This window comes from Lotus japonicus, chromosome 2, assembly GCF_012489685.1.
Source record: "Lotus japonicus ecotype B-129 chromosome 2, LjGifu_v1.2".
Classification (NCBI taxonomy): Eukaryota; Viridiplantae; Streptophyta; class Magnoliopsida; order Fabales; family Fabaceae; genus Lotus; species Lotus japonicus.
In genome coordinates, this window is record NC_080042.1 from 7,665,013 (window position 1) to 7,681,001 (window position 15,989).

Genomic DNA, 15,989 nt, shown 5'->3' on the forward strand with positions numbered 1-15,989 from the left:
GAATAATGAATTTGGGAAATGGTTTTAATGTTTTGTTGATTCATTTACTTGCAAATTATTAATGGGAACAACACAGACGAGGTCCTAGGCACCGAAAACATATCTCTAGTCTCAAGAGCAAGTCACAAGGACGTATTGCTTGGTGTAATCCATATGAAATCACAAGGACGACCTGGGTAGGATATAAAATCACAGTTGTTGTGTTTCTTATATTTTCTTTTCCTTTATTGGGATAATTTTATGAGTTTCATCTGAATTTTTAGGTTTGAAAATGGTTATGAAGGGAGAAAGACAAAATTTGATGGAAGAAATTTTGGAGGACCAAAATTGTTACATACGCTTTATGACATAAGGATCATTGTAGATTAAATAAAAAATTTCAAGGACTAAATTTTTTGTTATTTTTTTCAGGTACAATTTTAGATTTATTTGTATAAGTTAGGGACAAAAACATATTTAACCTAAATAAATTAATAAATAAAATATAAAAAATTCAACCAATTTATCTTTAATGTGATTGGTCCACCTAAACTATGGGTTATTTAACCCAAATTTCACCATGGGTCATTTAGACAACCCCAACCATTATTTGTTATTTATCTCTAAAAATTCAAATGATCATGTGAATGAACTGTTTTTGTCCCTGTAGGATAGCTCAAATAGTAGGAGCTGTGGGGCATATGAGTTGGATAGGGAGAGGTTCATGGATCGATTCTTTGCGTGTGCAATTTATCTTTCCAATTTTATTTTTTTTTAAAAAATGAACCTTTTTTCTCTATCTTAAACTGACTACTTGGCATTCATTCACAAAGGTAATCTAAATTTGGTTGTGTTGTGGGTATGTTCGAGGAGGTTTCTTAACTGGACTTGGTGTTACTTGTAAGTTGTATGTGTGTGACTTAAGTTAGAGACTGCTTGATAAATCAGAGAAGTTAAGTTTAAGAATTTGCACCTGTTTTCTTAACTTGGTCTCATAAATTAATATTATGTGTGTATTTAAATAAATTTTATCAAAAAAAAATTAAACTCAAGTTGTAAAAGCTAAGGAACTTATATATGAGTTAGGGTGGGAAGGTTCATGGATCAATCTTTAAATAAAGCAATTTATCTTTCCAATGTAAAAAAAAAAAAAAAAAAAAAAAAAAAAAAAAAAAAAAAAACTCAACAAATTAATTTATTTGAAAACAGAACCAGAAATTTGTCTAAAAATTGTTTGACCTGAATTTGAAGGGGTGGTTGAGAATTAGTTCTCCAATGTCGAATGTAAAGCAAAATTGATTTGATAGGGAGAGTGGAGCCTGTTGTAGACTACCTAATATCACTAACTAATAACGAGATGTCGTTAAGAAATCATACTGCATGTAACGTGGAATGATTTCGTACTCAACTATATGAGTACTAATAATATTTGTAATTTAACTAGTGTTTTTTTTACCTTTGAACGCATTAGGAATATGTCTATTATATTTGACACATCAATCAATATTTTGATTATTAAAAATATATTAAACAACAAATGAAATAGAAAAGTCTGAAATGATAAACAAAGTGGACAAAAAGACTTAAATTGAAACCCTTGTTACATAGATTGAAACTCGTACAATTGAATAACTAATAAAAAGATTGTTTAACCAAATATCAAATTCTGCAAAACATATCAGGGGATGGTTTAATGATAGCTAGTAAACAATGAGTTATGATATATACACACATCTCCACTTCTTTTCCACCTTCATTTCAATCTATTTCTCTTTTCTCTATCAATCAAATCATCTATCACATTTTTACTTTCTCTCTCCTTTCTTCCTATCTCTCTCTTCCTCCGCCTCTCCACACCTCTTTTTTGAGGTGTGAAGATAACATTATTCAGTAAACAATAGCTAATTTAGTCTACGGTGAAAAAAAAAAGATAACGTGATTATGCGAGTTCGTTTTCACACAGTAAACTAAATTAAGCTTGATCCAGATCAACAAGAACTCGTTTCACATTCTTTATGAACATGAAGACAATATCACGAATCATAGATATAAGGAATCAACAATAAAGCATTCACACACATATTAATCTTAGAAAAAAAGAATGTGATAGTAGCATAAATCAAAATTTGTAAGATAAATCATAAAGTATGACATCATTGTGTTTATACCTAGTCATCCAAGTTTGAGCCAATATTGCAGAGTACCTACATATTTTTTGAAATATATCAGACTTTTTTATTAGTATTTTGTTGCTACTACTTTAGTTGCATGTAATAATAAAATGTGTAAGAGATATATATTGATTAGTCTAAGTGAAGTTTGTCTAGTATCATTATATCATTCTCCTTAACACCATCGTCCACACAAAATGGTGTGTATCCCCAAACCAAATCTTTTTATTGCCGTTGAGATCTCTGGAGTAGGTACACGATAAAAAAAAGTATTCCCATAAGGGAAAAAACAATTGCCTAAAGGACCCTTTAGAAGGATAAGCAGTAGCAAATTGTGTGCATTCCCAGACCAAATCTTTTTAGTATTTTTACCCATGCGTTGCACGGTGAAATTTGCTTTTGTGTTTGAGGCATGGATCAATACCTTGGTTTATACAAATTTGACAGAGTTCACCTATAGAGAGGATTGTTGAACTCCACCAGGAGATGGAAGAAGTTCAAAGAGGAGAAGAGCGAAGAGAGAATATACATCATCCTATGCGGATGAATTGCATGTGTAATGTAAGGGCCCAAGTTTTTAAACTTATGCCAACTAAATAGAATCCTATTCACGATTAGGGTTGATGTATCGTGAAGGGAAACCTGAACTAGAGTTTACCAAATGAAATAAATTTATGAAGGAGAAAGTTCAGGAAAAGTCAAAGGATTGTATCGAAGTCGATTTAAGTTATAGACCGATCGTTAAACGCTTAAACCTAGGTCAGAAACCCTAGTATATAGCTAGTTTTCACTTTTAGGCACGATGGAAGTTAATTCCAAAAAATTTTCAGAGAAATGTTAGAACTTCTCTTTTACCATATATCACAATCGTTTCGAGGCGAAACTCTAGGATCTACGAACGTCCGATTCCAATCATCGGAAGTTTGCCGAAACCGAAACCCTGGTATTTCAAAACCCTAGAATCACCCGACAATGAAGACTTTTTCTATTCAGAGCTTCAAATGAAGATTCTACACGCGTACACCAATTTCTCTTGATGATTTCGATCTTTCTTCAGAAGGAAGTTTTCCATTCCGACATTCGATGCAAAAAGCAACTTATCGGGTAAAATAGTTTTACACCGACTTTGCATTAGTTGCCAAAAATATAAGGAGACCTTATTTTAGTTTTGGAATTCTTTCGCCAAAACATATCTTAGAATTCATGGAGAATGAAGCCGGAAAAATCAGATTCGCGAAACTTTCATTTTACCGCGTTTTGCCAACCTCTATATATAGCCAAGAAAGGAAGAAAAACACAAAAATATTACCCATTTCTTCCAAGGAGGCCGCGAGTTTGCTAAGGAGAGGAGGAGAAGAGATTTTCTTCATTACTTGCTTGATCGTTGTTTAGTCAGTTGCTACTTCAAGGTTTCGAGGTATAGTCGCTAATCCTTACCTCTGATCGCTTTTTCCATAGCTTTTCTGTAGACTTTTCTGAGCTGATAGTTTTGAGGTTTTTGCAAAACTATCCTGAATATTTCATTTTTGATTCTAAACATCTTCCTTACGTGCCCAAGATCACTTCTGCCGGATTAGTTTTTCCGTTATGTCGCCGAAATTCCGCCGGAATCAATTTTAGCCTCAAATACCCATTTTTGGAGTAAAGCTTCAACCTTTAGGCTGAAAACTATCGCCTTAGCTTAGTGCTAGTAGGATTAGTTGTCATAAACGTCGTTGGTGACGTCCCTGTCAAATTTGCTTTTTGGGATTTCAGTTTTGAAATTCTAAGTTAAAAATCATGACCAAAATACCCCTGCGACATTTTTCGATCCGATAATTTTTCCGAGTTTAGAATACCCTTAGTTACGGCTAATGATAGCATAGGAACCAAGTTTGATCGAAGAAAAATCGAACCCTACAATTAACCAAAGTGGCCGAGCACTCTAGGGGGGAGGGAGGAAAATTCCTTTTTCGAAAACTTGTCCTTTCGCGCTAGATTATCGTACCTCGGAGTATGTACTACTTCGTGTAACCTTAGTGATGTATTGATAGCTTAGTTTCCGATAGATTCTGATAGTATTTCTGTGGTTTTGCTCTAAAGGTGATTTTGAGGAATTCCCAGCGGAGCAAGGCTTTGATTGTGAAGAAGCGTTAGAAGATCATCCTGGAGAATCTTCAGGTGAGGGCTACTCACTGAATCTCTAGTTAATGCTTAGGGTCGATGCTTTCGACATTGTTTACTGTTTATGCTCTTGTTTGTGTTTGATTGGAAAAATGTTTTCTGAGGCTTCGGCTGACAATGTAGATGATTCATCTACTGAATGTTTTTGAGATTGACTTACATGCTATGTGCTATGTGGGTAATCTAGGATGTGTGGTGCATGCTTTACATGCTAAGTGCTACGTGTTTATTCTGAGATGTATTGATATATGACATGTTTGTTGACTGTGATGAATTAATTATGCTTCTGCAATGAAATCTGAGTTTCTGATTAGTGAGAATAGCGGGCAGGTCATGCCGATTTTATTTTGAGAGTTTTGAGAAAGTTTGATAGGACGAATGAGATTCGGGCCTTGTTATGGTGTTTTATGGATCGAGACATTCTCTGGAGTCATTTGGGGATTAGGAGATCCCGAGAACTTATAAGTTTTTGCGATAAGACTAAAAGGATATTATTTTGTAAAGAAAACTCATAAGATATTAAACAACCTCTAAATCTTCAAATAAGGATAATAAACTCGAAAGGAAGCTTTGGATGCAAAATCTTAGTTTTGGAAAACGAGAAGTGTCGTCGGATCCAAGTGTTGAGGAGATGGTAAGTTTTGAGTATGTTGATACTCTTGTGCTGTTGGAGCAGTTATGTTGTTGGACTATCCGAGGGATAAGCCGGGAAATTGATAGTTTCCGAGAATGTTGATACTCCACTGAGGCGTGAGACCTTGTGGAAAGCATGGATCTTCACTGAGGCGTGAGACCTCGTGAACAGCATGAAGCTTCACTAAGGCGTGAGATCTTGTGAATGCGTGATACTCCACTAAGGCGTGAGACCTTGTGGAAAGCGTGGATCTTCACTGAGGCGTGAGACCTCGTGAAAAGCATGGAAACTTCACTGAAGCGTGAGACTTCGTGCAAGTGTGTAAATTCACTGGGGCGTGAGACCCCGTGAAAGCATAAAACTTCACTGAAGCGTGAGACTTTGTGAATGTGTGAGACTCCACTGAAGCGTGAGACTTCGTGAAAGCATTGATGACTCGAAGAGTTATCGTGAGTGGTTGCACTCAGTTTATGATTATTGTATTTTGTCGCAGAATCGACTTTTACCTTAGGGTAAGCTTTTAGAGACATTAATTTAACTAGAACACGTGGCGACATGTCGAGTGAGGTCGGAGACGTTGTTTGGCTAATCACATTGCATTCATGCACACATAGGAGGTTAATACACGGCGTGATTACCGGACCTTCGTCGGTTTCCAAAATGGTCATAAGACCCGGAATGCCGTGTAAGAGCGTTTGTAGACGTCTCTTGTAGCAGACCGAAATGGCAGACCTTAGGGTTTACTGCTGATATGGCTACCTTTGTTTGGTGTAAGAGGCACGCGGGCAGAAATGGTCCCACCGTTGCTGGTGCTAGGATTGATCCGTTTGATGTCCATCCGTTTCCGGAATGCATTGGTTAACTGGGTTAACCGCCATATCATATCATGCAACATGCATACTGACTTAGTTGCTGGGTGTGATTGTTACTTGTTAATCTGATTTGTAACATGATAATTGTTATTACTGCCATTTATGTTCTTTATGGAATATGCAACCCTAGGATGTTATCCCTAGCTATAAGCCTAAGTGGCTATTCTATTATCTGTATCTATCGGTGCTATTATTTACGTAATTCTTTGGAGTTGACCCTCGCGTCTTCTGTGTGTGCTTTGGCGGACAAACGCCCATTGTCAGATGTCTTTGGCGGGCTAGTTCATGATGGTTCACCCTTCGGGAGGAACTAGGGGAGAAGCTGGAACAGGAGCGCATCGCGGTAGCGAGAGGAGGACGGAGGATGTACATAGACTAGGTCGTTCTGGATTTCGAATTCGGACGACGATCATGCTAGCATGTAGGTCTTAGTGCCGGTGTGAGCTCCTAGAGATGGGATTAGTGTAGGAGTAGAGTCTTAGCTCTGAACATCATTTGTTTCTTTGGGGACAGGGTAGTTTCCCACCTATAGCTTTTTGTGTGGTTTCTTTACGGGAATCACAGAGAGTTGGTTGGACTTAGGAGGTCTTGTTTCAGGCCGAGTGGGCTAACTTATTCTCGTTTTTTTGAGGTTTGTGTTGCGGACACTTCACCTCTACTTTGGTCTGTACCTTTTGCCTACGGGCGCTACTTTTCTCATTACCCGTCACTGGAGGTTTACTCGTGACGAGGCTAGCTACTTACAGCGGGGGCTGTAATATATATTGTATATTAGTTCTGTTGTCTTTCGCACTTGCATCTTATTTATTTCAGTATTGTTTATATTATCGACGAAAAAAAAATATTCACGTTTTTCCGCTTAAACTTTCTTTTTGGTTACTAAAGTGACGCCACCGAAATCGGGGTGTTACATGTAACCACATGGTTATCATACAGGTAGTGATTTTCCTCAAGATGATCTACGATGTCGACATGGAATATAAGAAGGAATACATTAGTCTTTTGTTCGGCATACCTATGGTCATATACCTTATCGATTGGGAAGGTTCATAAATTGGATGTTAGGCTTCATAGGTGATGAAGGAAATGTAAGAGGTTTAAGTCATCTTGTTTATAATCTTTGAGATCTTCAGGAGTAGTCGCCCTGAAAACCTTATTATGTTCTAGATGTTCTTTATATTGTTCCTCAAATTAACTTTTGAACTTAATGGATAGTTGAATTGTTTTGGAAATGATTTGAAAATATTATCAAAAACCTCATTTGAGTTCAAGTGAGAACTCGAGTTGTTCTGTCTAAGGCAAGAAGGGCTTTTAATGAGGCATATTGCCCGACCAGCTTACCTGGGAACTTCTCGGGTCATTGCTTGGGTGATGATTGTTAGACCTAGGATTTTAGAATTAAATAAATAATTAATTTCCAACTCACGCATAGGATTCTGTGTAAGCGTGAGACGAACTTGACTTGTGTTTGACGTTTTGACTAGTGTTATGAAGACGAAAGTTCACAGTATGTTTAAGGATGACACTATAGTCATTTTGATTAATAGCACGAGTCATGTTCGCACCCGACTAAGGTCGAGAGTGTCCAAAAAAGGCTATACCTGCTCCTAGAGCAATGTTTAAGAGAATTTTAGAATTGAAGGGAGAATAAGAACCTCTAAGTAATTTTACCATGACCAGTATTCCGATACGAAACCCTGGACTGTACGCTTGTTAGGTTTTGCTTCCCGAAAGTCCGTCGAAGCTATACTTTAACTTCTCGGGGACTTTAATTAAGACCCTGAATGAAGAGTTTTTCTATTTTGAGCTTCTAACGAAGTTTTCATCCGCGCTGCCTCATTCCTTTCGACGTTTGTGATATTAAAGTGGAAGGAAGTTTCTTCATCCAACGTCGACTGCAAAAAGTAGTTTTTCGACGTAAATCGACCCACACTGTCTTTGAGGCGTTTTCCTAAATTAAATGAACCTTGATTTGATTTTCGACATTCTATCGCTGAATACTCAATTTTTATCAGCAGATGAAAGTACCAAAACGACCGGAACCACGAAATCTTGATTTTTCGCAATTTATTCTCACCTATAAAAAGGGGAAAAATGAAAAATTCTCTCATTCTTCGCCAAAGTGGCCGAAACTTAGAGAGAGAGAGAGAGTGGAGCAGAGCTTTTTCATTCCTTGTCTGATCGTCCTGATTTCGGAAGCTACGCGTAGGTGCAGAGGTAAGGATGCCTGATCTTACTTCTGTTTCTTCTTTTGGTTGGGTATTTCCATGTCTTTCTGTGCTCAAAGTTTGGAGCTAAATGTCAAAACGTCTGATAGCATTGATTTTGCTTTTCAACTACCTTCCATACTAACCCAACATGCTATAATTGCTGTCGGTATGTTCGGATTTTCACCGAGTCGTCGTAGATCTGAAAAACTGTCGAAAAACTCATCTTCTCTGTGAGTTTACTTTTTGATTCAAAAAGTCTTGATCTTGCTTAGTGCCTTTGAGATTAGTTGTTACTAAAGGCTTTGTTTATTGTTATTCAAAATCTGTTTCGAAAAATATCGAATTTGAGTTTTCGGGCAATTTTATTAGACCAAAAAGCCCATATTCTAGTTTTAGCTCCCGTAATCGTTCCGAGTGTTTCCCTGCCTTACATATCACCTAAGAATACCTAGGAATTAAACTAGATCGAAGAAAAAGTTCAGAAAATCCTATTTTATTAGTGGCTAAAATTTGTTTGGTGTTGTACCGTGTCCAAAAATAATGTTTTGGTCTGTATGGCCTGAGCTATAGCGTAACTCTTTCAATTGTCTAAATTTTGGCTTTGGTTTCATGTCATTCCGAGTTCTGTAGCTCGAGTTATGCGCATTTTAGCGAACAAAGGTCTTAATGTCCATTCGTGCCTAAATATGAACTCTGAAGCTTTAAAAGCTTTCTTTTATGTTTCGATTAGTGTTGTTAGATCGTATTGCTTCTTGTGGAGCTTGTGTTGACAATTGTGTTTCCTTGTCTTAGGTTCGCAACTTCCATGCACTACTTCTACTCACGAAGGTAAGGGTAACTCAGTTTTAGAGCGTCCTTGAGTCTTGTATGCTTTATTCGCACTGCTTGCGTTTGAAATGAAGGTGTTTAATTTGATTGGCATTTGATTTAGATATTGGTATGCTTGCAATGTTGTATGCTTGCTTATGTTGAATGTTTGTTGATGCTTAGGCCATTGTTCGTTTCTTAATTGTTGATTTGATGAGTTAATATGCATAATTGAATTAATCTATGCTCGTGCGAAATATGAATAACATGTGGTTACTCTGAATTGATTATTGGTTTGTAAATTGTTGTTGACTGACTCGGCATATAGGGAAAGTGGCAATGAGGTGGGGATAGTCCCGCGCGATTGTCCAGTCCACAGTGCCGCTAAGCGGCGATGAGGTGGGTATGGTCCCGCGCGATTGTACTATCCAAAGTGACGCTAAGTGGTGATGAGGTGGGTGTGGTCCCGCATGATTGTTCCGTCTTGAGAGACGATACTGATCGATCCATATTGGTAGTAGCATGTAGTCGCATTATAGGAAACTAACGTTCGATTATATTGATATTTAATTTGATGCTATGTTGTTCAATGATTGTCATTTAACTTGATATATGTTGTTAGTTTAATTATCACGTTATATGATTAAGTTCGAATAACATGTTTTCTCTTTTATATGTGGTAATTGCATGGAGTTAACCCTTTTTGTTTGGGCGCTTAACGCTATTAGGCGATGAAGAGCCTTCCGGCGATGCTTAGCCATGCTGAGATGGAGGAGGGATAGTAAGCGGCGGACCAGAGATGGAAGAAGTTGTTTAGTTTTCTCTTAGTAGTTTATGCTTTGAGTCTTCTTCATCATCTGAAAACTCTATTACTAAAACTCTGTTTTCGCCACTGTTTAAGTGTGCATACTTATTTTGGAACTCTGCTTATGTTATTATAAGTCATTATTATTATATGTCAGGAACGGGTTGTTTATTTAAGGTTATATTATGTTTTCAACTTTGTTTAGTTGTTTTTAAAAAAAAAATATCATGTTTCTTTAGGACTTCAAATTAGTCCTTAGACTTGATATGTTACTAATGCGACTCCTCGATTGAGAAATTGGGGCGTTTCAATGATGGACCTTTTGATTTTCGAAATTATCACCTCTTTGGAAAGAAAAAAAAAACCTGAGTTAGTCCCCATATTTGTTGGGTTACTAATGTGGACCCCGGTTGAGAAATTGGGGCGTTACATCAGGCACCCTGTAGAGCGCCTGAGCGCCAATTGAGCCAAAGTTTATGTTTTCCATCTGCGGAATTGGCACCTGAGCGCTCCTGTAGAGCGCCTGAGCGCCAATTGGTGCAAAAAGTATCTGTTTGTTGTTTTTTAATTGGTGCTTTGAGCACGCTTGAGCGCCCTGCCACGCCTAATTTACCTATAAATTGATTTTTTGTCATTTCTCTTGGGATCTCTTGTCAATTTCTCATATTCTATTAAGTTAGAAGAAAATGTTTTGGTTCTAGAGCTTGAGGAGCTTTCTCCAAGTCCTATGTTCCAGGTTTTACCTTCCTTTTCTTGTATGGATTTCATGGCCATGTTTGGCTAAACCCCATTTTGCTTTGTGTTCTTTGTAAGACCTTGGATGTTTTAGTTGTAATTCCTTTTCTATTCATGTTGTTTTGAGTAAACCCTTGAATCCCACTCCTATGCTTTATCATTTAAGCATGCATGCTAGCTTTATGTTTTTTTATAATAGAACGAAAGTTTGTTATAGATTAGGGACTTATTGTGGGATTACCCCTTCTATGCTTGCTACTAGGAATAGAGGAAGAGTTGAGGTTTGTTGGCCTGAATTGCATGCTTAGTGCCTTTAGAAAATGTTTAAGTTGTCAAGGAATTGTGCCTATCTTTTGGCTTGAGAGGATTGTCTATGCGAGACATCGATAGATAATTTATTAAGCTAGAGCATCAAGGAGAGACTCAGAGTTTTGTGGATATAATAGGTTGACTAAAACTGAATTAGTTAAGCAAGAACCCAAGGCATTCTCGCCATTGATTCTTCACACACGTATATTTCATTTGCTTGTTAACCAAGCACTTAAACAATCAACCTTAAAACTGAATTGTACTCGCTTTCCTACCGTTAACTCGAGGCTAAACTGAATTCGCATACCAATTCTCTATGGTTCGATAAATTAAAACCGGATAGATTCTGCACACTTGCAGGTTGACCAACAACTTCCAAAGGGATTCACTCTAGGAAGTAAGCCTTCCATGGACGGAATAACAAAAGTAGTGAAAGTAATAGAGAAAATATGGAATATAAGAGCAAACCTTAGCATAATTCTAATAATAGACTGAAATTCAAATTATATTGAAAAGCAAAAGGTAAAAGGTATGTCAAGTTGTTTCAGCACAAATCCTTAAATATGGCTGAAATCGTATCCTAAAAATCAAATCAAATCCTAAAGATAAAACCTAAAATTAAAATCTGAAAATAACAAACCATAATAAGATAGAATCCTGAAGATATAACATCTCGAAATTAAAACCTAAAATTAAATCTAAAATACAATTTTCACTTCAGTATAAATAAAATCTTCATTTGCAATTCCCAAAATGCCCTTGATGCCAAATATGGCCTGAAAATAATAATAAACTTAATTAGACTAAATAATAAAAATCATGCCAAACAAAGTCAATTAAGCACAAAAAATCATCAAATAATGGCAAGTTAATGTTATGAATAGTGGATAAAATATTGTTCATCACACAAGAATGGAAGAAACGATGAAAATTTCAATGAGTTTTTTTTTCACATACCCAATTATAGAAGAATGAAAATGACGCAGACAAACAATGAGAATGAGTGGAAGCCACATGTGGTTGCAAAATTGAAATGATAAATCTTAGTGAAGAAGCTAATCTAAAAGACAAATTGCTTAAAAAAAAATCTAAAAGGAAAATGAATAAAATAATATAATATAGGTAGCTACTATGTTTTTATTTTTTGAAACCAGATAGCTACTAGGTTAAAGCATCTCCAATACAATGTTCTTATTTATGAGCTCAGAACTAAGAATTGAGTTTTTAACCATTAGACGAGATTGACGTGGAGTTTAGTTCTTAAAAATAAGAACTATGTTTTATATAATGAGTTTTACTTTTTGAGTTCTTAGCATAAAAAATTAATTTTTTCTCTATCATTCATCAACTAATTTAATTTAAGTATTGAATTAGCATTTAAATTTCAATCAAAATTAGATGAAAATAAAAAATATGACTAATATAATGGTATTGTGAGACAAGATGAATATTGTTAAGAATTAAGAACTAAGAACTCATGGTTATAGCAAAATTTGCAAATAGTTGCTTAAGTACATGTAGCGGTACGAGACCATATAATTAGTGCTAAAAATTAAGAACTAAAAACCTAGAATTGGAGATGTTTTTTTTTTTTTTGGTCAATGGAGATGCTCTTAGGGTGTAGTAGACTTGCAGTAAGTGAATGATGGATCTTAGAGGGCTCCGGTTGCAAATGAGCAAGCCCAGGCCCCCAAACCCACAAGCCGTGAGCGAGTGTTAGTGGGTTCATTCACTCTGTAGTTGACTGCCTGAGTTGTGAGCTCTCTCTCGCTCTCTCTCTCTCTGTGTCTCTCTCCCATCAATGGCCTCTTTGTTCCAGAAAATCCAACAGGTATGGTATCATATAATAATATCCTTATCGCGAAAAGCAGTCATTTTTGCGATATACGTTATTGAATAGTTGCGTATTTATGTTGTGTTGTGTTGGATCACAATTGATGTTCTGAATTTGTTTTCAGGCCTTTGCAAAACGACCCAAGTTTACTAAGGATCCAAGGCAACTCCAATTTGAAGTTGACATTAACCGCTTGTTCCTTTATTCAAGGTCAGTCAGTCATTTTGTTCTTTGAGCTTTAAGATGACAATGTTAAGATTGTTACAAGTCCCACGTTGGCTAGAGATATGACATAGATAACCTTTATAGAGGGTAGAACAACCTTCAAGAGCTAGCTTATAGTTTGAGTTAGGCCTCCCAAATTCTAAAAAATAAAGATCACATCAAACTTTTACATAATGGTAGCGGCTAGGTCATGATACTTGATGTTGCAAAAAAAATTGCAGATAAATACTGTTATGTGGTCATTGTTGAGGCTTCCAACCGCAATTTTAAATCCGTGAATTACATAATGTGGTTTTGGGAAACCGTAAGTAGGTTTCCACATTTAAGGGAGAAGTGATTCTAGGAGAAATTACTTGTTGTAGCTTTCGTGGGATAGAAAGAATAGAAGTGATTTGGAAGGTTTGAAAGTGAATCCAATCATGGTTATAGATTAATTGTTGTTTATTTAATGCTTTTGTCAGTTTATGTTATTTTGATGCCGCTGGTTTCGAATTTGATGTGTGTGTGTGTGTGATGCTTTTCCTTATTTACATTACGAAATGTTTTACTCATGAGAAGACTTATCCAGCTTCAACCGATTGGGGAAGAGTGCTGATGAGGCAGCTGCCGAACAAGTTATTGAAATGGCCAGTAAAGCCTCTTTTGATGATCAGCAGAAGCAAGTACAAGAAAATGTTCATTCACAAATTAGAACATTCTGCTCATTCATGGATGAGATTCTTCTTCCAAATGAAAAGCCGTTGAATGACCCCCTTGGATTATCTCAGCAAGCAACCGTTTTCCCTCGCCGAAGTGGACTTAGCTTTGCTGTGGGTAGGACTGATGCACCTCCTCATGATTCTGGTTAGTTTTTTCCTCACTTTCTCAATCCTTTCATCTTTTATTTAACTTTTCCTGTTATAAATATATACTTCTATTTGGGGTTTATTTACTGAGAGAGCCATAAGAATTAGCAGCCAGAAAAGTACTAAAACTGACATATTTCCTAATCAAAATATCCTCATCCTTGGTTTGATTCATGTTTTAACTTGTAAGCACCATACATAACCCATGGTCGTAGTACCTACTTGTTTACTCTCTTTATCTGGTTAGGCATTGTCTTCTAGATTCTATAATCAAAAGACCATGGATGTGATGCTGACATTTATAGTTTTAATGTTTTTTTTTCCTTTTGTATATGAGTATATACAATTATTACAGTTTTGTGCTTTCCAGATGATGAATTGAATGCACATATTTATAAAATATTCATGAATTCGTCATCTCAGGTTACTTCAACACTATATTTTTTAATAATAGCTGCTTAGGTCTTGCTTCTCTTCCTTTAGATCCACAAGGGTATAGAAAATATCCTATTTTATTAACAATTTTCCTTTATTCATTTATCTCTTTATAATTTCATGTTATTGGGAAATTTTCTTCTTTTTGCCTGTTCACTGTAGCCACTTGTCATTGATGTGCTTTTGGAGCAGCTGCCCCTCAGACAAGACCATTGAGCCAAGCTGAAGTTTCTCAGAAATTGAAAGATCAACTCGGCTACACGCTTAATGTTAAACCGTCTCAAATATCTCACAAGGATGCCGGCCGGGGTCTTTTTTTAGATGGTGCCTTGAATGTTGGTGCTGTGGTGGCTTTTTACCCTGGAGTGGTCTACTCTCCGGCTTACTATCGCTATATTCCAGGGTACCCAAATGTCGCTGCGCGGAACCCCTATTTGATTACAAGATATGATGGGAACGTCATCAATGCCCAACCGTGGGGTACCGGAGGTGACAAGCGCGAAATGTGGAATGGTAGGAGCACACAAGAAATCAAGGCTGATCTGAAAGGAGCTGAGAAAGGCTCAGAAAGGTTCTGGAAAATGCTGAGTAAGCCTTTGGAAGGAAACAAAGGAGATAGAAGTGAACTCATTGAGCGTAGAAACCCATTAGCATTGGCTCATTTTGCCAATCACCCTCCAAAAGGGGTGCAACCAAATGTCATGATTTGCCCTTATGATTACCCATTGACTGAAGACAACATGAGGGTTCACATTCCAAATGTATTGTTTGGAGATGCAGAAGTGAATATGAGGAGATTTGGCAGTTTTTGGTTCAAATCAGGAGGGTCAAGAAATAGTGGATCACATGTTCCAACACTGAAATCTCTTGTTTTAATAGCTACTAGGGCTATCCAAGATGAGGAACTTCTCCTGAACTACAGGCTAAGCAACACTAAGCGGAGACCGGAATGGTATGCTCCCGTGGATGAAGAAGAGGACAGGAGAAGATGGAGCTAGGCAATCCATCATTGAATTCTGAATCTAATTCTTGTTTTGTCTCTTAGAAAGCTGCATTTGTAATGATTTGGATTGGATATTATTTTTCTGATAAATAAGTTTTTGGTCCCTTTTTAGGCGACAAAGTGTGTCTCTAGGTAAACAACTTAATTAAGCACTTATGACAATTAATCGCTTAAGCTCTTATTCATAAGCTAATTTGATAAGTGCTTATTTGTAAGCTAATCTGGGCAATTTATGAAAATAAGCTCATAACAGCCTATAGGTAGGTCATAGGCTATTTACATAATCTCTCTCAACACTTGTTTAAGCGTTTATGCTATAAGATATTGTATTTTTGCTGGATATTAAAATACACTAGCTAATAAACCCAAAGTATTTTCCTACTGTAACCAAAAAAAAAAAACCCAAAGTAAAGCCTTGTTTAATACCAACGGTAAGCCTTCTTTTAATACACTAGCTTTCCTTCAACTTCTTGAAACCTATACCTTTGACTGAAGAGTTTCAAATAGTTCACTGAGATTCTTCTAGTTGCTCCTTCGATGTCTACTTACAAAAAGTTATTGAATGGTGTAAGACTAATAGTGTAAGACATGAGTGTATATATTATAGACCAAAACATGGAAAATGACTTATTTACCCCATTAATATTTGTTAAATGAAAGTAGTCAACAAAACTCCAGTTTTGATTGCTGTTTTGTAAATCAATTTTTTGGCTTTTAAACTGAAAAAAAAAGTTTGATGTGAACGGTTTTTTAAAAGCTGTTCTTAAAAACCATCGTTATTTTCAGTTTAACATCTAACCGTTTTATATTTCTGAGCTTTTAAGTCATAGGTTTTTTAGCTTTGGAAAACATATCCCTCAGGCCGTTATTTTTCTTATATTCATATATGAAAAACAGGTTTTTCAAAATTGCTTTTAAAAATGGTTTTAAATTAAAAAAAATTAAAAAGGGAATCAAACAGG

At 36.3% G+C, this 15,989-nt stretch overlaps 1 protein-coding gene across 2 annotated transcripts; it reads left to right on the forward strand.

Moving 5' to 3' along the window:
- The first annotated feature begins 12,336 nt into the window (after positions 1-12,336).
- On the forward strand, positions 12,337-15,147 carry LOC130737493 (uncharacterized). 2 transcript variants are annotated; one of them, XM_057589278.1, is made up of 4 exons: positions 12,337-12,516; positions 12,644-12,729; positions 13,313-13,587; positions 14,217-15,147. In XM_057589278.1, the coding sequence occupies exons 1-4, from the start codon at positions 12,487-12,489 to the stop codon at positions 15,020-15,022; spliced, it is 1,197 nt and encodes a 398-aa protein (XP_057445261.1). In that variant the 5' UTR covers positions 12,337-12,486; the 3' UTR covers positions 15,023-15,147. The 2 variants fall into 2 exon arrangements, with proteins under 2 accessions (XP_057445261.1, XP_057445262.1); XM_057589279.1 differs by lacking the exon at positions 12,337-12,516 and having other exon boundaries at positions 13,303-13,587.
- The last annotated feature ends 842 nt before the right edge of the window (positions 15,148-15,989 follow it).